At 43.0% G+C, this 25,081-nt stretch overlaps 1 protein-coding gene across 4 annotated transcripts in view; it reads right to left on the bottom strand.

The window, feature by feature from the left end:
* Positions 1-2,905: 2,905 nt before the first annotated feature.
* TSPAN12 (tetraspanin 12) overlaps positions 2,906-25,081 on the bottom strand; it is an 88,234-nt gene continuing 66,058 nt past the window's right edge. For all 4 annotated transcript variants that reach the window (XM_083574700.1, XM_083574702.1, XM_083574701.1 and 1 more), the window contains 3 exons: positions 15,829-15,936; positions 9,643-9,786; positions 2,906-6,534 (listed from right to left, as the gene is read on the bottom strand). In XM_083574700.1, the coding sequence (XP_083430826.1) occupies positions 6,229-6,534; positions 9,643-9,786; positions 15,829-15,936 (558 nt within the window). In that variant the 3' untranslated portion in view covers positions 2,906-6,228. The remainder of the gene's footprint in view (positions 6,535-9,642; positions 9,787-15,828; positions 15,937-25,081) is intronic.

Below are 25,081 nucleotides of genomic sequence, written 5' to 3'. Positions count from 1 at the left end.
GATGCTAAAACTTCTTTTTGTGTTTTAGGTGATTTAAATGCTGTTTTTCGGTAGTGAATGACTTGGCGACTGTGTAAAATGCATCTGTGCTGTAAATGAAATGTAATTATTTCTGTGTATCACACAAAAGAAACCAAGGTTGTTGGAGGTTTTTTTTGACAATTTTGGAGTGGGGGCGGGGAGATTTGAAACTGATATTGTACTTCGGAAAGGCGGTATAACAAGATGTGTTACGCTGAATAAATCGGACATCTGAGGAATATTTAAATAAAACTTCTGCATGCTTGAATGGGACAACTGGTTTTGCAATAACCTCATTCAGGAAGTGCTTTGCTCCTGCCTGTATTTCAAACGAACCTCAAGTGAATGTGAGAAACCTTTGCTAAAGGTCCTGGTGTGATTCGAGATGGCATTCATTCTACTTATTGTGCAGACAAAAGCACCACTTTTTTCTGAACATCAGTCTCTCCTCCATTGCCTCAAAATAGCACATTTTTTACTGTCCTACAAAAAACACACACCCTCTAATGCATGAAGTCTCTTCAAATCCTGTTCAGCACCTGTACATACATAGTTCTAGTCTGATCATCAGTCATAAAGGTAAAGGTAAAGGGACCCCTGACCATTAGGTCCAATAGTGACTGACTCTGGGGTTGCAGTGCTCATTTCGCTCTATAGGCCGCAGACAGCTTCCGGGTCATGTGGCCAGCATGACTAAGCCACTTCTGGTGAACCAGAGCAGCGCATGGAAACGCCGTTTACCTTCCCGCCGGAGGGTACCTATTTATCTACTTGCACTTTGTGCTTTCGAACTGCTAGGTGGGCAGGAGCAGGGACCGAGCAACGGGATCTCACCCCGTTGCGGGGATTCAAACCACCGACGACCTGATTGGCAAGCCCTATGCTCTGTGGTTTAACCCACAGCGCCACAGTGACCAAGAGATATGGCATAAGCATCTCTGCTTCCAGGTATTTAACGTGCCTAGGCTACTTCTTGACCAGAAGCTACAGTGTAGTGTTGGCTAGAGGAAGGCTGTGGTGCAAAAGATACAATCTGCAGGCTTTAGAGTCTACTCTCACTAAAGCCAGGCACCGGTTTATTTCAGCACAAATAAAAAAAGGCCCTTTGGACAAGTGAAAGCATGGGACAGAAGGCAGTCAAGATTGATTTTGATGCAACTGATGAAAAATTCTGATATATAGCATAAGCTAATATTTCTGTATAGGAGAAAAATGACAATAGAAATCATGAAAGCCTTGCATATGGGCAGGAAAAAATCTGTAGTTTATTTTTTTTTAAGTAGGCTGTGGGCACCTATGTAAATTGGCAGATTAAAAAAGGCCTCCGTTAAACATGATCGCTCCAAACTATTTTTACTTACATGTTGCCAAAGCTTTCCATCTAATGTGTCTAGACAAAGCTCCGTTAAGTGAAGTGAAAGTACAGATGGAGAACAGAGACCCAAGGAGGCCAAATTTACAAAATTACTCGTGTGAGTTCATTCACCTCATTTGTGATGCACCCGAATCTGTTAATATTCACACTCAGGTCTACATGACTGACATTTACCTTTTCTGCCTCCCGGTTCTGGGGATTCTTAAAGGAAATATTGGTGTGCACTACAGAGATAGAGACATTTCTCCATGCCTGCGATAAAGAAAAGATTGGCAGTTCTCAGGTAATGTCTATTTGTTCTATAGGCAAATATTTGTTATTGGACCCTAGGCGCTGGTGAGGTGCTGTTATCTGTGAAAACACTGCAGTGGCACCACGTGATAAAATGCTGGTTTTAAGACGGCCCCCGAGGAACTGTCTCATCTTGTTGTATGGGATCTTATTTTGAGCTGCTGTGATTTGAGGGCATGCGGGATAATTTTCTCAGTCTGGATTTATCTTGGGTCCAGAGGGTGACAAAGGCATCCTTGTGGGAGAATGCGCTGGCCTCGGCCTTGAAAGAGGCAGTTATTCCCCTTACCATTACACAGTAGACACGCAACTTACGTTTCAGGGATCACGTCTGAAGCCAAAATTCTGTATAATCCAAACCCACTGGGTTCAATGGTGAGTGGGAATGCCAAAGTAATTTTCCACACAACCCCAGCCCCTTTTTATATTTCTTTGTGTAATGGTGAATGTGCACAAGTTGTGGACTTGCCGTAATACAATGGTACCTCGGTTTTCGAACGTAATAATAATAATAATAATAATAATAATAATAATAATAATAATAATTTATACCCCGCCCATCTGGCTGAATTTCCCCAACCACTCTGGGTGGCTCCCAATCGAGTGTTAAAAAATTATTAAATATTAAATATTTCCCTAAACAGGGCTGCCTTCAGATGTCTTTTAAAAATAGGATAGCTGCTTATTTCCTTGACTTCTGATGGGAGGGTGTTCCACAGGGAGGGTGCCACTACCGAGAAGGCCCTCTGCCTGGTTCCCTGTAACCTCACTTCTTGCAGTGAGGGAACTGCCAGAAGGCCCTCGGCGCTGGACCTCAATGTCCGGGCTGAACGATGGGGGTGGAGACGCTCCTTCAGGTATACAGGACTGAGGCGTTTAGGGCTTTGAAAGTCAGCACCAACACTTCCATTCTGGAAGTCCGTTCAAGTTCCAAAACATTTGAAAACCGAAAACTGAAAGCGGAAGCCTCAAAGCGGAAAACTCAAAATGGAAGCCGCGTTTCCTGTTTGACTTCTGAGGCACGTTTGAAAGCTGAGGCATTTACTTCCGGGTTTTTGGCATATGAGTTCTGAAATGTTTGACTACGGAGGCATTCGAAAACCGAGGTACCACTGTATTAGCTAAATATAAAGAAGGCGGAAGTTTCTGTCTGCAACGCACAGAATCTTAGGAAAGTGGGAGGGCAGCTCCCATTTCAAATAAAGCCATGACAAAATATACGACAGTAGTGGTTTTATTGCCTGCAACAATACACATAGCTTTTTTTTTCTCCTGAAGCACTGTGAGTGCAAACTGGAACAATTTTTAAAACCATAGGAGGACACAAATTTCCACTCGGGCCAGTGCAATGCTGGCTTCATCCCAGAAGGGAAGTTCCCTGGTCTGACTTTGCAGGCACTGAGGGAAACTGCTCAAGAGGAAAGAAGCTTAAAGGTGGGTTCATATACCCCAGAATCACATGGCAGCCACTTCAAGTTTATTGTGGGAATGCAAAAGTCGGCAGTCTCCAACCTTTGGTTTCCACCCAGAGTTACCCCCCCACACCCATTTTTGAGCATCAGTGGACGGGGGACCAACTTGGCTCGAAGCCAGAGAAGTTCAGCTTGCCTGCATTTGCCACAAAGTCAGCTTTTAAGCAGCTACCACAGGATTGGCAAGCATTTAAATTAACTACTATAACATGTGAAACAAGAATGTGGCTAGGTGGAAACAACCGTAACTCTATAGTACACATAAAATACAGTAAGATGCACTTTTCGCAATTCAATAAATACATTTTAATCTCTTTACCATGTTGCTTCGGAGAAGACTTCTTTCTCCGTTAAATTGCAGTCTCCGCAGAGGTCCAGAATGAGAAATGCTGTTTGAAGCACTGTGTATAACCCTGGTTTGTTAACGAGGATCTCAGAAAATGGTATTTCAACAAACTTGGGTCTATACCGAAGCCACCGGAGAAGGGGAGGCAAGGCAAGCTGTTGCTCATTCCCAGTCCAATAAACCGCTCCAAATTCCTACTCCAACAAACAAGGTTGTCTTTCCCCAATCTGGTGCCTCCTAAATGTTTTGAACTACCGTATTTTTCGCTCTATAAGACACACCAGACCACACCTAGTTTTTGGAGGAGGAAAACAAGAAAAAAAAATATTCTGAATCTCAGAAGCCAGAACAGCAAGAGGGATCGCTGTGCAGTGAAAGCAGCAATCCCTCTTGCTGTTCTGGCTTCTGGGATAGCTGTGCAGCCTGCATTCACTCCATAAGACGCACACACATTACCCCTTACTTTTTAGGAGGGGAAAAGTGAGTCTTATAGAGCAAAAAATACAACTCCCACCATCCATGATAATTGGGCATTCTGTGTGTGGCTGGTGGAACTGCAGTCCAACAAAACATATGGAAGACGCCAGGCTGGGAGAGGCTGGCTGGACAAGTGTTGGCCATCCATCCATCTCCCCATGCAATCTAGATTAAAGCATCCTCCAAGCGGTGGCCCACAGAATGCTTTCTACAGGTACAAACAGCTCTAGATGATTCAAGAAAATGAACCAGGTCATGTGCTACAGGAAAGAAACCAAACGTTAAGAGTAATCAAGCCAGAATTAAACACATGTATGTATCATTGGCTTCAATGGGAGAGTTAACACCATACATTCTGAACAAAAAATGAACAGGGCAGGAAAAAGAGGATTAAAGACATTATCCTCACGATCCCTTGCTTAGACAGAATGTAGAATCTCTCTTCAATAAATCCAGTTCCAAGACCATTCACCACTTAATTTCCTCTCCTAAAAGTGGGTATTTCAGATATAACTCATTTATTAGCATTTTAAAAATCTCTCTGGACCACATAATTTAATTTGAACATTAAAAATTAATTTAAAAAGTAGATGTTTGAGGTACAGTGGAACCTCGGGTGGCGAACGTGATCCGTGCGGGAGGCACGTTTGCAACCCACAGCGCCGCGTCTTCACATGCGCAGGTCACGATTCAGTGCTTCTGCGCATGCGCAAGACGCGATTTAGCGTTTCTGTGCATGCATGAGCGCCAAAACCCGGAAGTAACCAGTTCTGGTACTTTCAGGTTCGGCACGGTGCGCAACCCAAAAACGTGTAACCTGAAGCATCTGTAACCCGAGGTACCACTGTATTTCTTTTTTTTTAAAAAACAGCTAGATAAAGACACTGCTAAAAACACACGTTTCTCTTTTTACAAAATTTAAAAGTGTGAAGTAAAATGTGAATATGGATTTCAGTTCTGCTATACATACACATGCCTTATTATATACAAATAACATCCCTGATCTTTTAGAGGCAATTTCCACGAAGTCCAAGCAGAGGGGTTGAAACAGGCTTTCCCAGCAATATATCAAGTCCTATTAGCTTACAAACAACTAACTGTGCACCAACAATTAGTTTGCCCATGGGATATGGGCTTTGTGCGTCTAGGTGCGTGTGGTGGGGGGGCTGGATGTTCAGGGTTTTGAAATGCTGGGGGAGAAAAAGATCCGCAGATCCAACTTCGGAATTGCACTGGCTATGGCTACACGGGGAAGCTAAGACACATGGATTTCACTAAGCTGTGGCTGAATATGTTTCACCCATTGGCCGGTCCTACCATTAGCCGGAGTGAGAGCACTGCCTCAGGCAGCAGATTCTGAGCAGCAGCAGCAGCCACTCCACTCTAGAGGAAGAGAGAGCAGTGTATGCCACAGTCCTTAAATTAGTGTGGCTCCCTCAGGTGTGACAGAGGATGCCATCCCATCATAAACATCAAAGTAAGATTCAAAAGCCAGTCTAGGTGGATTCTGTACACGGAGCGGGAAAGGTGATTATCTTGGATTTTTTTTCTAAAATCTAAGAAAGAAAGAAGCACTTAAAAGAGAAAGAGATCCCTGTTTTCCAACCTCATGGCTTTAGACCCTTTTCCAGATTTTGAAGGGTCTGCCTTCGGCTGTGATTAACAACCCCAGAAGAAGCTTATCAGAGTGCAACTTATCCAACAGCTGCGGCTTGCAACACATCAGAGTATCAGAGTGCAACACATCCAGCTACCATTTCTTCAAATGATTATGAAAATTACTTAAATTACAAGTAAGCAAAAACACTGATCAGCTCTCGGTGCTGAGCAAGTTGCCCACACTCTTACCTAATCATTTAAAATAAAAAGTTCAGACAGAATCAAAGAGCCCTAAAGTCATAACCTGAATGTGTTCTTTTTGACAGATGCTTCTTAATTTTAAAATGTTGATTATTTTTTTAAAAAGTTTTAAGGCCCTGCTACAATCAGCATTTTACATAATGCACATCTTCTCACGAAACAGAACCTATTCACTCTCAGTACTTAAAACAATAGATATATTTTAGTGGTAAAACTATAGCTAGAACCTTCAGGTCATGTACGTTTTAAGAAACAAAAAGGTTAAGAGCCCGGGATAACTGTCATTCATGAAGAACATCTCCATTCATTCTGTTTTCTTCTCTGAATCAGAATGATGACCTCAGACTCCTTTTTCAAATTTACAGTTAGTAAAAGTGACGATCACCCTAAAGTTCCTCCATTTCAAAGTGTGTGGTGAAGCTGTTTGCCATGGATGTGTGCTCCAAAATCCTCGTCAGGCTGGGTTTCAGCAGTTCCACTGAATGACATGACAGGTGCTGTGTGGTGTCATTCTTCAAGGACAGCATTTGATCTGTACCTGGGCCTCGTCGGTCGTAATACAGAGCCCACAGCAAAGTAATAGTGAGGATCATTGCCAGAATCTGGGTGACCCCAATCGATATTCCAAGAAACCGAAGCACTTGCAGTTGTTTCGTTCCTCTCAGGAAAGTATACATCTTTTTACCACAACCCTGTGGACCAAGAGAGATAAGAAAGGTCAACCACCATTGGAAGTCATTACCCCAAATTTCCAGATCTTTTCCACAACGCTTTTGGTGTTGCTGCTTTAAAAAGGTAAAGGTAAAGGGAGCCCTCACCATTAGGTCCAGTCGTGACCGACTCTGGGGTTGCGGCGCTCATCTCACTTTATTGGCCGAGCGAGTTGGCGTACAGCTTCCGGGTCATGTGGCCAGCATGACTAAGCCGCTTCTGGCGAACCAGAGTAGCGCACGGAAACACCGTTTACCTTCCCACTGGAGTGGTACCTATTTATCTACTTACACTTTGACATGCTTTTGAACTGCTAGGTTGGCAGGTGCAGGGACCGAGTAACGGGAGCTCACCCCGTTGCGGGGATTCGAACCGCCGACCTTCTGATCAGCAAGTCCTAGGCTCTGTGGTTTAACCCACAGCGCCACCCGCATCCCTGTTGCTGCTTTATGTCAGTCCATAAAACAAAACAGCTATCATCCACGACTTCTTCTGGGAGAAGGGTGCTGACCTAGAAGCCACAAGAGAAGCCAGATGGACATAGCCGAGTTGATATTTCTGCTTTGTGTCCACTTGGGTTCTTGGCGCAGCACCAACATAATAAACAACTGTCTGACTTTTAGAAGACATCTGAAGGCAGCCCTTTTAATGTTTGAGGTTTTATCGTGCTTTTAATATTCTGTTGGGAGCCGCCCAGAGTGGCTGTGGAAACCCACTCAGATGGGTGGGGTATTTATTATTATTATTATTATTATTATTATTATATCATTGGCTTGTTGGCCATGTGTCCTGACTGGCTGGGTTCGGGAAGCAGCTGATATATTTTGCAAGGGGAGGTGATCCCAGCAGTCCTAAAGAATCAGGAATGGGACCAGCCCAAAAGCCCACCCAGGACTCCAAAGATCATACAAACTGGCTGAAAATATTCCCTGTTGGGGCAAGGTGCTTGTTGTGTTAGTCTGAGCATCCTAGGAGCTTGGTTTCAGGCCTGGCTTTGGGCCCCAAGAGGGTCTTATCCTGACAGAATACCTATCCTAGGAGAAATCAAGATGAATTCATAGTTCTCCTTGAATCTTTGTGGGTCGAGGTACCTGATCATGTTATCCTTCTAGACTGACTATCTAGAAAAGAAGTTGGTACCTGCACTGGTTCTCACCTTGATAGGCTTTTCAAGCCTTTCGCGTCAGTGCTAAGAAACTGTTGCAGTGCTCCACAGCATTTGTGTTATATTGTTCTGCTACACACTGTTCGATTCAATTCAAAGTATTGATGCTTTCCTTTAAAGCCCTGTACAGTTTGAGGCACAGGAACCTCAAAAACAGCCTACTCCAATGGGCGCCTGCCCATCAATTGAGGTCATCTTCAGAGGTCCTTTTCCAGGTACAGTGGTACCTCGGGTTAAGTACTTAATTCGTTCTGGAGGTCCGTTCTTAACCTGAAACTGTTCTTAACCTGAAGCACCACTTTAGCTAATGGGGTCTCCTGCTGCCGCCAGGCCACCGGAGCACAATTTCTGTTCTCATCCTGAAGCAAAGTTCTTAACCTGAGGTACTATTTCTGGGTTAGCGGAGTCTGTAACCTTAAGCATATGTAACCTGAAGCGTATGTAACCCGAGGTACCACTGTATTCCCGATGCTCTGAGGGTAAGTCCCTCAATCACAGTAGCAACATTTGGAACGCTCCCATCTCAGAGAAAGTTGCCTGATACTAATGCTTACAACCTTCCACTGCCAGGAACAGCCTTTTTTTTTTTTTTTGTTCATTTTCACCATGCCATTTAGTTTATTGTTAGAGTTGCTTTTAATTCTGTCTTGTGTGTTTTTTAATTGTTCTGCTGTTCCAGCGTTTTATCTGCTTTCAAATGCTGATATTTAATGGCATTATTATTACTAGTGAGCTAGCTGTCCTGGGGATTAGGAACGCCAATGAACAAGACAATAATTTTCAATAAATTAAAGAGAGAGAGAGAGAGAATTTTTAGTTTCCTAGTCATAAAACAGCCTTTTCTGTTCCAGCTCCTCCCCCTCCCCCGTTTTCTACTGAACCTTTTGATGTCACAAAAATTTATGTTCGTTAAAAAGCCAAGATGCCAAGATCTCTGAGGACTTTGAAGAAAGTCTCCAAAGCTCCATATCACTATACAGATATTTTTAATGAACTCCCAAAATGATGAGATGAGTTTGTTCCTTTCACAGGAAAGCACATTCTGTTGAATAAGAAAGCTATAGGTCTCTCATGGAGGAGATTCAAAAGGCCACGCTCTCCACATACTTCTGAGGGATCTTTGGAGCTATGTGACAAGTGAAAATAGAGACTCGTTGATGGGATCGCCTATTATTATTCACTAATAGCCGTAAAGTTCATACTCCATCCAAATCTCCGCACAAAACACTTCAACTCTTCAGATAAAAGAAGTGGGGAGATAATGAAAAGAGCGAGGCATTTAATTCACTGCAGGTGAAATTAAAAGTCCTTTGTAGCTTGCATATTATCACAATGCGGAAACATAAAACTGGAGTTTGGGGTTTTTTAAGCGAGGGAAACGAAACCTGTGCAAGGAGGCAAATTAGAAGAGCAAAATTTTTGAACCAATGGCTTAATAATAATAATAACAATAATTTATTAACAAGAAGAACATACGTTTAAAGAAGATTGGAAAGTGTTTAATGAATATTTGGGGGAAAATTATGTACACTTGAAAACGTTGGCAGCAATAAGATAAATTCAACAGTGTGAATAAGTTTTGATGGATGTAGTAATGGAATACTGAATGGTTTAGTTTATGTAAAATATACAGGGGTTTATGATATGCAAAATGAACCATGGAAAGAGAAGAAGGGAAGTCATTGCTATTTTAAGGATGTTTAAATGAGTATTCCAAATTGTAAAACAGAAAATTTAATAAAAAATTTATTTTTTAAAAAAGGAAGGAGAGTTCACCACCTCCTAAGACTGTTCCACTGTTGAACCACTCTTACCATCCAAAAGCTCTTCCTGATGTTTGAATGACCTCCATGGGAAGCTACTGCCATAACAGCACCACCCACCTTCCAAAGCTTAGAAACAAACATGTTGTGGACGTCCTTACCTCCTGGTAAAGGTCACTGAGATCCTCATGGTGCGCCTGTTTGGAGCATCCTGGGAATTCTCTGACGCAACAAGAGTCCGGAGGCCAGTCCATCTCCGTCATTTCCAGCCAGTCCGTGAAGTACACAACTCCACAGCATTTAAACTGCAAAAGGAAGGTGGAACAGGTGTGATGCTCCATGGGAATTAAGAAGAATTCGAGGTCCCCTTCCACCCTGCATGGAGCCTAGTATGACTTTGAATGCACCTTATTTCTCCCTTCAACTAAATATTCTGGTGTGCCTTTATGTGGAAAAAGTAGAATTTCTGACAGATATTGAGTGAATCCAGAAAAGTGAAAGGAGAGTAAAGTCAAGATAGAAGAAGAGATTAAAGAAATAATGAAATGCGTTTAATCTAGTTGGAAAAATAAAGTAGCGTAACAAGAGTGGCTGGAGGTCAAGTCCCTTGGTGGGTATCTGTGTGGGGTAGGTGTGTAGGTATGTTTATATCTACACTACAGGTAGGTATTATATAGAGTAATGCAGGTTATGTTTTGTGTTATGAAAATAAGGTAGTATGTTACGTATGTGTATTGTGTAAATGTATATGCATGTGTTTTATATGTAAGTAAGTAAGTAAGTAAGTAAGTAAGTAAATAAATATTCTGGTGTGCCAAATTGGCTACTTCTTTCTGCTTGTCAGTCTTCTACCTTGGCTGAAATTCATAAATCACTGACTCTAGAAATGGGCCATAAACTCCAGGAAAGCTCAAGTGAGATCCCACCCCCCACCCCCTACACTAAATTGTGTGATTTGTAGTCATTAAACACATTCCCCTTAACCTCAAGTTCATTCCTGTGTCTTGTGATGCATAGCTCTTTTTAACAAGTTGGTATCAGGAAGTCAGAGAACTCTGCATAAAACACAGCCGAGTATTTTTTTAAAAAAAAATAACATCCTTTCCAAACTAAAATTATCTGCTTTCGGTAAAATAAAAAGATAGGCCCTCATTAGGGCAGAGAATGAGCGCCGTTCTAACGCATTCAATAGCTGATCTGTAAGCGGTCAAAAATAGTTAGCAGAATGTTCAAAACGGGAAACACACCAAATCAGTTATAGTCCCATAATAGGAAGACAGCTTTTCTAATTAAGCCTCCTAAAAGATTGCCCCTGGCCAGGGATACATTTAATATGTATCCCTATTTCCAAAGTATATGTGGCAAGAGAGTGCTGCTGGGGTTGTGGCTAATTTTAAAGAAAGGAGAAAATTCTATTCATACAAAATTCTACAGCAGGAAATTCTATTCATAGGCAGTCACTTCTGTGGCATTTAAATCAGGCAGAAGGCCATTCTGCACCTGAAGAATCTCAGCTTTCTTCTTTTTAAAACAGGTTTCTAGTCCTCATCAAACAGAAACGGGCTTCAAAGTGCACAGCAACAAATTTCAATGGAACAGCTGCACTGGTCAACTGAAACAAAACTGTGATGTCTCCTTAAAGACTAACAGTTTGATTGTGGCGTGAGATTTTGTGGGCCAGAGTTCATTTTGTCAGGTGCAACTTGCAGATGTATGTCTCTCACACACATGCACGGAGAGAGAAGAAAAGAGTGGAGAATATTAGTTCAAACTGACACCAAAAGGCTCCTGCGTTGCAAGAAATAACTATCATGTCTCCTTAATAAGCAGAAATGAAGTCCAGTGGAAAACTGGGAGAACGGGGACAGGGGATCTGAAATCTTCAGATCCTAATTGATAATGAATGGCAATGCAAGATAAATAATGCAAATAGATACCTATGGAGGAATAATTTCTGAAGGAACCTTCAGAAGCAAGTTCCTATGAAGACAGATAAATCTAATAACTGGGGTTGCATTTAACTAAGTTAGAGTCAACCTTTTAAAATTAATGCACTTAAGTTACTCATGTCCAATAACTTTAGTGGGTTTACTCAGAGTAGGACTAGCATTGGATATAACCTATGAATTCCAATTAAGCAGCGTCATGGGGGGAGTCTCACTCTGAAATACGACAAAGTTCCAGTCTGCATTGGGGAGTGAAATACACAACCATGTTTCTGAGCATTACTGTTATAAAATGTCTGATTTATTTCTATTTATTCTGAGAATAAAGACAGCCTGGTTTTGACCTATGCTTCTGTGCAAAAGCATGCTCCATTATTTCGAATGGCTCTCATTTACATTTTTGCTCTGCATAGCAGTGGACTAATAGATATTGCATTGCTGGGCCTCTGAAACAACATCCTCTCTTCTGCTGTGTCTGTGTGTGTGTTAGGGATTGCACACATACTGCTCTAACCCTGGGAAAAAGAAAAAAAAAACACCACCACCAAAAAACATGTGTTTGGCAGGTTTATAGCTAGAAGTGTTTGGGGGAGGAGAGTGGGATATATTAAAGGGGCGCTGTGAAAACCCTAAACACAAAAATTTTCAAAGAGCTGAGACGTGTTCACCAAATTACTATAATAAATTGTTTAGGTTCCAGAAACATTTCAAAATGATCCCCCCCCCTTTCCTTTTCCTTCTGTGATGGAACCTCTATTTGGGGACTTCCCTGGCTTTTTTCTGGCCCATGTAGGACCAGTCTGGATAGTTGGCCTTGGTGAAGATTTGACGTTTCCTTCCCCCCAGTTTTTGATCTGGGCTTCCACTGAAACGAGGCTGCATTTTAACTTGTATTTTAATCCTGTTTTTAAGTTGTATTTTAATCAAATGTTTTTATATTTGATGTTAGCTGCCCTGAGCCCAGTCTGGGCCGGGGTATATATATATACACACACAAATGCCAAGTGCCCATCGTTTTGCTATCGAGCCAAGAAAAGCAGTGTCTTTGTCTTACCAGCCAAGCAAATAATCACAGCCAACGAGAGTCAACCAGGACTCCCCTGGACTCAACCAGGGGAGGAAGTGTAAAAAAATATCCAGCCATTCATCCGTGCAAGCAATAAAGCAGCTGTATCCCACTGGCAGAGCTATACTAACTCCCTGGTGCCATCACAACGCAATGACCACTTGTGCTCACAGCCTGGGCCCTCACAGTAGCAGCAGTGGAAGCTGTTGTGTTGGAGGAAGATGGTGCATTCTTCCTGAGCCAGCTTTGGGATGGAACATCGATTGGGTCTGGACTGGACCCAATGCAGTGGATCCTGGGCTGGCTCATTCCCACCCCCCCAAACACCCTATTTCAGGGATGCCACCAGTGAACAATAAGAGGCCAGTAAGAGGCCGGCTGAGGCCATGGAAGTGAGTGGAGGGCTATGTCTGTCCAATCTAAATCTTGTAGCAAGTGGTGGAATTGCAACCAAAGTCACACACAGCGTAAACCCATTTAAATCTGTGGCATAGCTAACTTGAGTCCATTTATTTCAGTGGCTTAAGTATGACTTAAATGCGATTTATTGCAATGTCATTTTGCTCACTGGAAAGCAGGATCAGGTTAATTTCTGAATGAGCATTTGGGTAAAACACTTCTGCACATTTTCACTTAAGTCTCTGTAAATAGATAGACAGAGGTTTTCCCCAGTTAAAGTAGGGTTGCCATGTTTCAAAAAGTGAAAATCCGGATGCAAAAGTTGTGGAGCATTTTCTGCAACGAAGAAGAAGAGGAAGAAGGAGAAGAAGAAGACAAAGATTCTGAGCTACAGTGGTACCTTGGGTTAAGAACTTAATTCATTCTGGAGGTCCGTTCTTAACGTGAAACTGTTCTTAACCTGAAGCACCACTTTAGCTAATGGAGCCTCCCGCTGCCGCCACCAGGCGATTTCTGTTCTCATCCTGAGGTAAAGTTCTTAACCCAAGGTACTATTTCTGGGTTAACGGAGTCTGTAACCTGAAGCGTCTGTAACCTAAGGTACCACTGTATTTTTAAGGAAATTCTGACATGGGTTGCCATACATCCAGATTTGCCAGGACGTTTCAGCAATTTCCCCCCAGACACTGTCTCCAACTGCCATATTCCAGATACGTCCCGGAAATTCTGGATGAATGGCAGCCCTAAGTTAGAGCAAAGCATCAGGAGAGGGAGTCTCAATTACTGATCATGGCAGCAGTTCCCCACAAGTACTCCCCGCAGCTATTTCAGAAACTGAGCTTTCTGGAGGAAGACGTTAGTGACTCCATTTTTAAATCCAGTCACCCGAGTGCAAGAAAGGAAGTTATTTTTTCAGGTTAAGCAAACCAGAATTCTTTCATTCTGTCTTCATAAAAAGCTGCTATTTCTTCTAACGCTTGCATAGCTTTAGAGGAGTGCAACTTTAAACTTGTTAATTCTACGTTCTGTCCATTGAGTGCTTTCTAAAACAAATACAGACATCAAATGTGGCCAGGAAACGCTTAAATAAACAGGAAATCTGTGCAACAGCGATAGATTTCAGATTTCAACCAGGGCAAGAGAATGACAGGCATTTAAAGTGTTCTTTTCCTGTGCCTGAACATATATCTAGAATTAATGGCTTTTACCTTGTGCACTTCCATGCTTTCGCTATAGAATAGCTCATTCTTTTTTTAAAAAAACAAACAAACAGTGCTGTGTTTCCCCTCAGCAAGGATCCAAAAATATACAAAACCAGGGCTGTTCTCACCATAGGTTTGTTGCAATAAATTAAACACAAACAAAAACTGGCCGTTTTAATATATCAACAATCCAAAACACAGTACTCGCACCTCAAACCCAACTTTAGACATTCAAGTTTCACATTCAAAAATCTCTAGAGTCAGTATTAGCAATCTCTGACAAGCTCTTTGCTTTCATTTTGTGGGAAAGCTTCTCGCTTTAACTTATGAACATTAAACTCCCCCACCCTAGGGTGGAATCTACACACATATTTAAAAAATGCTTTTTGGGAGGAAAAGTTTTTTAAAAATACATTGAAATTGCCATAGCTCACTGTCGCCATCTAGTGTTGCATTTGTACATTGCACATTACAAAACACTTAAAATGTTTTATTTGCAGCTGTGTAGCTGAGTTCTAGGTCAGGCCTGAGATTCATCCAGCCCAGTACTATTTCTACTGCCTGTCCTTAGCATAACTTAGTGGCACAGCAATTCAAACCCCCTTTTAACTGGGTGGTGCTGGATTCAATGGACGGACATGTCAATCATGTTCCCTGTGGGCTGCTGTAGAATTCCCCCCTTCTGCCCACCAAATGTGGGGGTGAGCAGAAGTGTCGCTGGCAGGATTCCTGTGTGGGGTTTTCTAGTGTGGGGGCAGCCCTGAGCTGGAAACTGATGGATGCCAAGGCAGTTTCCATTATGTGACAGCACGGGGCTCAGTTGCTTTGCTAGCTCCATGGCGGGACAGCAGTCTGCCTGATCCTCCGCCTTCTGCTCTGGTTACCGTGCACGACAGGTCTACAAATACTTTGGAGACCCCATCATTTCATTAAAACCTGCAGCCGGGGGGAGGGAGTTGCAATTGCTCCCTTAATCCAGCTGCTCTTTCCAACAAATAAAAGCATGTCTTTAGGGTTATTGTTCATCATGAGCGGGCAAGAGAGTGAGCTATTGTTCCCTTTTCTATTGTTATTGTTGTTGTTGTTGTTTAGTTGTGTCCGACTCTTTGTGACTTCATGGACCAGAGCACGCCAGGCACTCCTGTCTTCCACTGCCTCCTGCAGTTTGGTCAAACTCATGCCGGTAGCTTCGAGAACACTGTCCGACCATCTCGTCCTCTGTCGTCCCCTTCTCCTTGTGCCCTCCATCCTTCCAAACATCAGGGTCTTTTCCAGGGAGTCTTCTCTTCTCATGAGGTGGCCAAAGTATTGGAGCCTCAGCTTCAGGATCTGTCCTTCCAGTGAGCACTCAGAGCTGATTTCCTTAAGAATGGATAGGGTTGATCTTCTTGCAGTCCATGGCACTCTCAAGAGTCTCCTCCAGCACCATAGTTCAAAAGCATCAATTCTTCAGCGATCAGCCTTCTTTATGGTCCAGCTCTCACGTCCCTTTTCTATACTAATTCATTAAAACCAAACACAAACTATGTGGTTTACTTTTTTCTTAAAGGGGGCTGGGGTGTTGTTTGGGGTTTTTTCTTGCTGGTTTTTTTTTTTTTTTTTGCATCTTTATTTCAGATTTATGGGGAAATGGATCAGCTTGGTTTTGTATTTTTTAATGTTTTATCTGCGGTTTATGAGTATTTTTGTTCTGTCATAGTTCTGTATTATTTTAGTATCAGCTTGACCACTTACCTCTCTCTGAAAGAAATTCCAAGCATGAGTAAGCCACTGATATCTAGGCAAGCCATAGTTGGTCATTCTGGCTTTCAAAGTGACCATATCTGACCACTGCACAGGGACCTGAAGACAGGGAGACAAAACACAGAAACATAAATCCATGTGTTGGAAGATTCAGGACGGACAAAATAAAGTACTTCATTCAGCTATGCAATTCTCTCCCCTAGGAGGCGGTGATGGCTGCCATCTTGGATGGCTTCAAAAAGGGATGAGAGAAATTCATAAAGGATAAGACTACTAGCACAACGTCTAAGCTCTGCAGTATGCTTCTGAATACAAGTTCAAGCTTGTTGTTCATCGTTTTTCACAGTGAGGATTTTCATGGCTCCCTTTTCTGAAGGCTGAGGAGGAAAAACCTCATCAAGTTTGCTCTTTCCTCTCAAAAACGGTTATATTGACTATATTTTATATTTCATTGAAGGAAAGCAATACATTCTTGTTTAGAATTGTGCAAAATAACAACCACCACCACAACACCTGCACATGAAATTGGCTAGGATGATAGGGAATCAATTACAATGAATATTTATCAAGTAAAAGACCTGACTGAAAAACACTCTAATAAAATGATCCACAAAAAGTGAAGAGAATCGATAGGAAAAAACACATGGGTGGTATTCAACTAAGTCCTACTCAGAATAGACCCATTGAAATAAATGAAGCTAAGTTAGTCACGTTCATTAGCTTCGGTGGGGCTAAATAGAACCACAGTTGAATACCACCCATAGTTTATTTTCGCTGGTAAAATAAACAGCAGCAGCAATACTTGCCCAGCAGTGCGTGCTTGATAGGTGTGAGGAAATATTTCCTTGACAATTCTCCCCTCCACCCACAAAAAATAAAGACTATTTTTAGATGTGTACAGCTTGTTTTCTCATGACCCCAGTCACTGCTTGAGTAACAAGATTCAGCATGATTCTGTTTCCGTCAACTTCACTGTTCTCTGAGTGAGAGAGCAATTCTGCATCAAAATAAACACCCACTGAAACACCATAATTCTGATCTCAATTCTGTAATTCTGCATTCCTACATTCACATTAACAACAAAACTATTACAGCTTTTTTCCTAGTTGGCTGAATGTTAAGGGGGTGGCCAGGCAGAGAAATTTCTGTTGCAGCTCCTCAAGTGATATCCCTCCCACTTTAGTGTGCGATAATCTGCAGGTATCTTCAGGTTTTTATGGGTTTTATCACTTAGCATCCTTGCCCTGCCTGTCCTTATTAGGTAGCGAGCTAACGGGAAAGCATTTTGCAAAAGCAAACTAGTGATAATGGCTCCTCGTAAAACTAAGCAACTATTATAGAGCAGGAGGTTTATCGTGTAAAAAAAGCACTAAATCCTCTCATGAAAACAGATGGTGTGACTCAAGACGGGGGCCTCCATCCTGAAATAATGCTTCCAGACTGGTACATGCTGGAGTGTGAATGACAATACTATGGAATCCATTCTTAAACGCAATTTACAATGATACCAGCTGAACTTGGTTCTATTTAAATCTGATTCAAGGTAATATCAGCTGTTTCCCTTTCTTTTAGCACAATAAGCATTCAGCCTTTCAGTAAAGGACTACTGGATAGTTAAGTCCAGTCAAAGGAGACTGGGGTTACGGCGCTCATCTCGCTTTCAGGTTGAGGGAGCTGGCGTTTGTCCACAGACAGCTTTCTGGGTCATGTGACCAGCATGACTAAACCGCTTCTGGTGCAACGGGACACCGTGACGGAAACCAGAGCGCATGGAAACGCCATTTACCTTCCCACCTCAGCGGTACCTATTTATCTACTTGCACTGGTGTGCTTTTGAACTGCTAGGTTGGCAGGAGCTGGGACCGAGCAATGGGAGCTCACCCTGTCGTGGGGATTCGAACCGCAACCTTTCGATCGACAAACCCAAGAGGCTCAGTGTTTAGACCACAGTGCCACCCACGTCCCTTCAGTCAAGAGGAAGTCACTGCTAGCTTAGGTAAAGAAAGCTTTTTCAAAGCTTATAGCAAATCATCATTGCACCTTCCGACTTGGTATTTTCCCCTACCCTGGGTTTAGTTAAGTTAGTTTAATGATATACTTTTCACTTATCTCCATCAAACAAAGGTGAAAACAAAGTGTCTTCCAGGTAAAAGGTAAAGGGACCCCCTGACCATTAGGTCCAGTTGTGGCCGACTCTGGGGTTGCGGCGCTAATCTCGCTTTATTGGCCGAGGGAGCCGGCGTACAGCTTCCGGGCCATGTGGCCAGCATGACTAAGCTGCTTCTGGCGAACCAGAGCAGCACACAGAAACGCTGTTTACCTTCCCGCTGGAGCAGTACCTATTTATCTACTTGCACTTTGACGTGCTTTTGAACTGCTAGGTTGGCAGGAGCTGGGACTGAGCAACAGGAGCTCACCCCGTCGTGGGGATTCGAACCGCCAACCTTCTGATCGGCAAGTCCTAGGCTCTGTGGTTTAAAAGTATAAAAACCACAAAAGCAAAATGCAAATGGTAAGCTGCTGCATTACAAACACTATCGCAAAATGCAAGGCGGCAAAAGAGAAATTAAGAAGGACCATAACCAGGTGAGGTTATGATTTGTTTCAACGTATCAGGTGAGAGAAGACAGGAGTGCCTGGCGTGCTCTGGTCCATTGGGTCACGAAGAGTCGGACACGACTAAACGACTAAACAACAACAACAACATCAGGTGAGAACTAGTATTAATAAATTTCCAGCCATTCATGTTGACAAGGACCAACTGTGACTTTTGTACCAGTATGGTGTCTTTGTGGTTGTGGACAGAAATTTGTAAATGAGAGGACAACTCGTATGACAGGCTCAGAATTGACTTCCCTCCCCCCAAAAAAGAGGAGGGCAAGCAATATCACCCTTTACATTTTCAGATTTTTTGTAACATGCCCTTCTAATGTTCCCCCACCTCATGATATCTGTGGATTGGTGAACAGAAACATACACGGGATGTTTATTCATTCCGCCACGAGTTACTCTACAAAATGGGTGAAATTGGACATTGTCACACTTCTAATAAATATTAATTATAGCCTGAAAATGAAATGTCATGCCATGACATAGAGCCAAACATCAAATGACAACTATGGAAACTACCGTTAAAATGCAGGACGCGCTGGCGGTTGTATTACCTGAATTATTATTTTTTGTCACGGCTGCCGATGGAGTTAATTGGCCAGCTCAACTCCCTTCCAGTCTTTGTCAATATTAACAAACAGGAACTTGGAATAAGAGGCGCTTAGAATTAAAATCTCTATCTTAAGTGTGAATAGAGATCACAAAAATTGTCTGGGCATCTACAAGACATCCAAATCTTGAAATCTCGAGCACAATGGCACAAATGTTGTGATTAAATAAGAGAGAGAGAGATTGTCACATTTGTAGGCTGACGATCTTGTGTTGAACTGTCATTCAAATCATGAATGAGAAAATGTACATTTCTCTGCATCCCAAGGTCTCCAGATGTACCTTCCAGAACAAAATCATTTCCCTACATCTTGTATAAATGTGCATCAAGACAAAAGCAGGTGTCTATAATATTTCTGAGAAAATGGTTTAATTCTTAGGGGTGTATAAGGAGGTTGAAGAATCAATGCACACGATTGTGTCAATTTCTAATCAAACACGCTCTCAGCAAGCAGTCTGGATTTAAAAATCATGTTTATTGTCATTTTTCTAATAGCTTCCAGGCCTAAAACCTTGCTTCGAGGAAGCTAAGCACCAGTTTGTGGTTTCTCAGTCTTATGGAAGACATTAGACACACCAGACACACTTCTGGTTGTGAGAACTATCATAACAGAAATCAGATCCTCGATGCAAATGTTCTCACGGCAGATACATGCCAAAAAAGTGTCAAGTGAGACTTTAAATGCAGCAATGACTTTTCCCCCCTCAAGGATGTAGAAGCACCAGCACTGACTGGACCTCTGACACTGCTTCGGGCGCTTTCATAGTTTTATGCGAAGTTGAAACCAAAATGGGGCACAGTTCAGAATTGAATTGAAGAAGATTTTAAAATATACATTTATAAAGAAACCAGAAGTCTTTCTGTTAGGAATATTAGGAAACGAGATAAAAAGAAAGGATTGTAAATTTTTTTCAATATGCAGTAACAGCAGCAAGAATGTTACTGGCCCAGAAATGGAAACAACAGGAAATACCGACTGTGGAAGAATGGAGAATGAAGCTGTTAGACTATGCGGAGCTGGATAAATTGACAGGAAAGATCAGATACTTAAGAGACCAAAAGTTCATCGAGGACTGGGGGAAATTTGTGGAATATCTGGAATATATAAGTGAGGGACAGATAACGCTAATGGGATTTAAAGAAGCACTGTGAAAAATTAAGAAATATTGTCTGAAGGGAATAGAAAGAAAGATATAAATAATGTCAATATAAAACTAAGAAATGCGTAATTTAAATAATAACTATGGATGATTTACGGAAAAGCTGAAGGAAGTCCTGAAAAGGAATAAGTTGTGAAAAATTTGATGTGAAACTAATATGTTTTTTGTTTTTTGATGTAAATTAATAAAAACTCATTTAAAAAAAACAACAGATTGTTCTTTGCCCTTTCTGTGCTTAGTCTTCACGAGCCGTAACTCCTGAGAGATACTCCGAGCTGCATAATTGGTACTGAAAGAAATGAGTTTCTCTTTGTATTGTTATGAATAGCAACGATAGTGAGTGAAAGGACACTTGTTCCAGGTTATACATCTCTCACAGCATCTAACTGTGACCCTGAATTACAACTCCCATCTTCCTTGGTCATGGTGGTTGGAGCTGATGGGAGCTGTAGTTCAGCAACATATGAAAGGCCACTGGTTAGATATTCCTGCCCTAAAAATGAAAGAGATTTGTTGAGTTCACACCTAATGGGAAAGCATGGCTTCCTGCTTACGAGAACAAGCCAGAGCAAACTTCACGTGTTCCCTAGTCCTCTTCACACATGTGCTGGAAGAAAAATCTGAAAGCTTCTGCTCTCGGTTTTAAACTGATTATGATGTAAATGGAGTGAAGGTGAGAAGGAATATTTTTGTGAATGGATAGGATTCAAAGCAATTCGTGGTTTAGGGGTAGCCCAAAGACAAAAGCAGGGAACTCACTGGTGACCTAAAAGCGAAAACTTGTGTTGGAAACTAGAGGAAAGCTATTGCTTGGGAAACACTGGGAAATAAATATTATTCCCCGATCAAAGCTGGAAATTTGGATAAATTTAAGAGTTCGCTGTTAAAGAATGCTGAACTTAGTTTCTTTCTTTCTTAGATGTCACGTTCTTGCCCAGCAAGAATGATATAAGCAGCAGAGAAATTTGCACAGCAAGTTATGCAGCAGAGGCTACTGCAATGGCAAGGGCAGGGCAGCATTGCTTAGCTGGCTTCCCAACAACATGCCTTGCTCCTGGTTACGGGGTGAGGGGTGCAAGGCAGCGGGGATCTCAACAAGGTGCAGGCAGAGCTAATCCAATGCTGCTTCTGCTATGACCACACCAAGCTCCTGGCTGCCTCACTCCCTTACCTGTCGGTAACCAGGAGCAACGTGTGGCACTGTGAAGCCAGGTGATTCGACCACCAATACATTCATTCACTGAACATGGCAGGTTGAGCGAACAGGTCTAGTGAACAGTTCTCTGCCAAACCAGAAGCAGAGTCTTTGTGCTGAGAACAGAGGATAAAATAGGATAAACTCCTTGCAGGAAGGATAGAGTGTACAGGTAAAGAGAAATTAAATATCGAATCCTTCATAGTTGTTATGTAGCAGACTCACACAACTAATTTCTAGTGCCCTTTGTAATAAACAAACTGTGATGGCCTGGGATTCGGACTCAGAGGCTGAACCTGAGGAATCCCAGCCTGCACAGGAGTGCAGCTGAGCCGGGGCTGGGGTCCTCACCTGTGCTGGATCCTCAGGTGCAGGTACCAGCTGAGTCTCCTCTGGCCCCTGAGGTGATGGAGGACCCATTGCCTGCAGGTGCTCCACTCTCAGCCCCCTTCAGGGGAAGAGGAGGTTGCCTCTGGGTCTGGTAACCCTTCAGCCTCTCCTGAGCTGCAGAGGCTCAGGGCAGAGAGGCGGAGGAAACTAAGTTCCTGCAGGAAGAGTGCTCGCCTCCAGCCCAGGAGGGGCGAGTCACCTGTGGACCGGGGCCGCCCTGTGCCTCGGGGCAGATAAAAGCCAGCCAGCCCCAGTCCCAGGTTGTGGGAGCAACATTGTTGGTAGCCTGTTCCTGCCTGCACCCTGTCCTGCTCTTCTGCCAGAGTTCCTGACCTCACCTGACTCCCTGCCTTGGACCCCGCCTCGCCTTTGACGGACAGCCTCCATACCAGACCCTTGACCTTGGACTGAACTCGGACCTCGCCTCTCGGTTAGCCCCCGGGACCAGCACACAAACACACACACAAGATCAGAGATTGTGGTCCTCTTGTTGGACTATTATCACTGGCCATGCTAGCTGAGGCTGATGGGGGTTGGAGCATAACAACATCTGGAGGACCAGAGGGTCCTTGCTCCTATTCTCAGAGGGTCCTAATTCCTATTCTAGATATAGCTGCATCACAGGAGTGTAGATGCCAGAAGAGAGGATGAGGAACTTAATTCCAGTGATCTTCGCCACAGTCCCTCATACAGCAGACAACATGACCCTGCTGAATTTCTTCATCAACACAGAGTGTGCGCAGCAAATGGAGTGTAAAAATAAAAAGCTGTCTGCAATATCTTTTCTTAGTTTTATTTTTGAAAACGTAACAGCCAAACACTGCAAGCCATCACTCATCCTCAGCAGCAGCTTACAAGACATTTGATCAAACTAAATACAGTTTGAATTAACCAATTATCCTATCATTGTCAGGAGCTCATCCTACACTCGAGTAGGAGCCTGGTAGAGACACATGCCCGACTAGCATGTTCTCTCCCTCCTGGTCGTTCGGGAGCTTCAAAAGCTTTCTTCAGCCCGAACATCACAGTGACCGATGCCAACAGACATCAGCACACTTAGGGATCCGCAGAGTCTTCACAGCTTGCATGACAGACCTCAGCAACTCAGCATTTTGGCTAGTCTACTTTATTTACATATAAACACACACGGAGCACTGCAACATGGCTCCCTCTCTCTCTAGCATCAGACAGCAAAGAGAAAAAGAACAAAGGACAATAGTCCCACTTCATGGAACACAGTAACACAAACATCCTGTCTCCGTCACTTCCCACTTTGTGGAGTCAAAACATACACCGTCATGTGAAAGACAACAATCCCATGACTGCAATCATGGAGCAGGAATTCTAACATCCATATTCTAACATCTGCACCCGGTGCAGAAAGTAACTCCCCTTTTAATTAGGCAAAAAGTCGAGAGACCACAGGTATGCAGCTAAGTAGGTCAAACTGCAAACATACACCTCTGAAACCAACCTGGTTCTTGAGTAGCATTACTGACCACTTTAAGATAAAGGAAAACCGACAGACCCATGTGTACAGCCCCAGCAGGGGTCAGCCTTGCCCACCAAGACCTACAGCCACGCAGGCTGGGCCACCACTGACCCAATGTTTCTTGTGACTTTTCCTCTGCACTGTTGCTGCCTGTTCACCTGCCCTCTCTAAACATGCAAGCGGTGACAAAGGTACGTAGAAAAAGCAGCATCTTCCACATGGGGGGGCCTGCCGAGAGAGTGGGGCACAGTGGAGGAATCGTCCCCCAGTGCCTTACAATAATAATAATAATAATAATAATAATAATAATAATAATAATAATAATAAATTTTATTTATATCCCGCCCTCCCCAGCCGAAGCCAGGCTCAGGGCGGCTAACAACAATCAAATAATCAAACAATCAAATAATCCAACATTTTAAAAATATTTCATTATAAAAATTAATTAAAATCAAGTTGATGGCAACCATTAAGCAAAATTCTGTGCAGGTTGCCAGAGGAGGGAGTCAGGCTGCGCCCTGACCAAAGGCCTGGTGGAACAACTCTGTCTTGCAGGCCCTGCGGAAAGATGTCAGGTCCCGCAGGGCCCTAGTCTCTTGTGACAGAGCGTTCCACCAGACTGGAGCCGCAGCCGAGAAAGCCCTGGCTCTAGTTGAGGCCAGCCTAACCTCTCTGAGGCCTGGGACCTTCAGGATGTTTTTATTTGCAGACCGTAAGTTCCTCTGTGGGACATACCAGGAGAGGTGGTCCCGTAGGTACGAGGGTCCTAGGCCGTATAGGGCTTTAAAGGTTAAAACCAGCACCTTAAACCTGATCCTGTACTCCACCGGGAGCCAGTGCAGCTGGTATAGTCTCCTTCCTTACACTGGTATGACGTCTCCTTCAAGTCCAACCCTCAGGCAGCGCCTGTCAAGAAGCATTATTCCTGAGCTCCCAAAAACTCTTCCTTCCTCACAATCCCAGGGGAAGGGGGGAAACACTCGGCGGGTGAAGGAAGCATGCAGTTACATTTCCATTTTTATTCTGACATTTCAACAAAGTAATCTATTTTTTATTTTATTTTTAGAAACTGCAGTTGTATTTGGAATAGTCGCCTCTCGCTGGAAATCTGTACAGCAAGGGAATGAATTCTGATGAAAACTGTTAGCATGCATTTTCAGACGCGAGATCTGCCAGAAATTCCTTTGGTCCCAGTGCTGTACAAATACCAAATGAACTCTCTCTTTTTATTTAAAAAGAAAAAGAAAACAGCCAACGCCACAGTGTTGTAATTTCTAATACACCTGCTGCTGTTGAAAAGGCCACTGCCGCGGTTATATTTTGGCAGCTCTGTGAAAAAACTTGTCACTCTCTTCATAAATATGTACCAGACGGAATATAAGATGGGAGAATTTAACAGTTAGCCGAATAACATGCCAGCTTCTTTTCTCCTCGGTGATTAAACTATTTCCCCATGGAAGAACAACACCTCCAGCTTGAAAAGGATGCCACCTCAAGGCAAAAGCTCATATGAATAATTGCTATTTTAGAAATGATGCGAGTTTTCCACAGACCACGAACAACTTAAGAAACAGTCGCCAGACTTTTTCCAGCACATGGCATTTAACGGATGGAATATATTGTGGCCCCAATCCAGCTGTGACTAAGACAGCAATCCTAACAATCCAATGAATACACCCAATGGGGAACAAATCTGTACAGAACTGCTGTGCGTGCCTTGTTGAAAGCAACAGAGCTTTCAAACAAGTCAAGACTGACCTGTTTCATTTATTTCAATGGGTTTCAAA

The sequence above is a fragment of the Podarcis filfolensis genome (assembly GCF_964270895.1).
Source record: "Podarcis filfolensis genome assembly, chromosome: 10".
Classification (NCBI taxonomy): domain Eukaryota; kingdom Metazoa; phylum Chordata; class Lepidosauria; order Squamata; family Lacertidae; genus Podarcis; species Podarcis filfolensis.
This window is presented reverse-complemented; position numbering and strand designations above follow the sequence as displayed.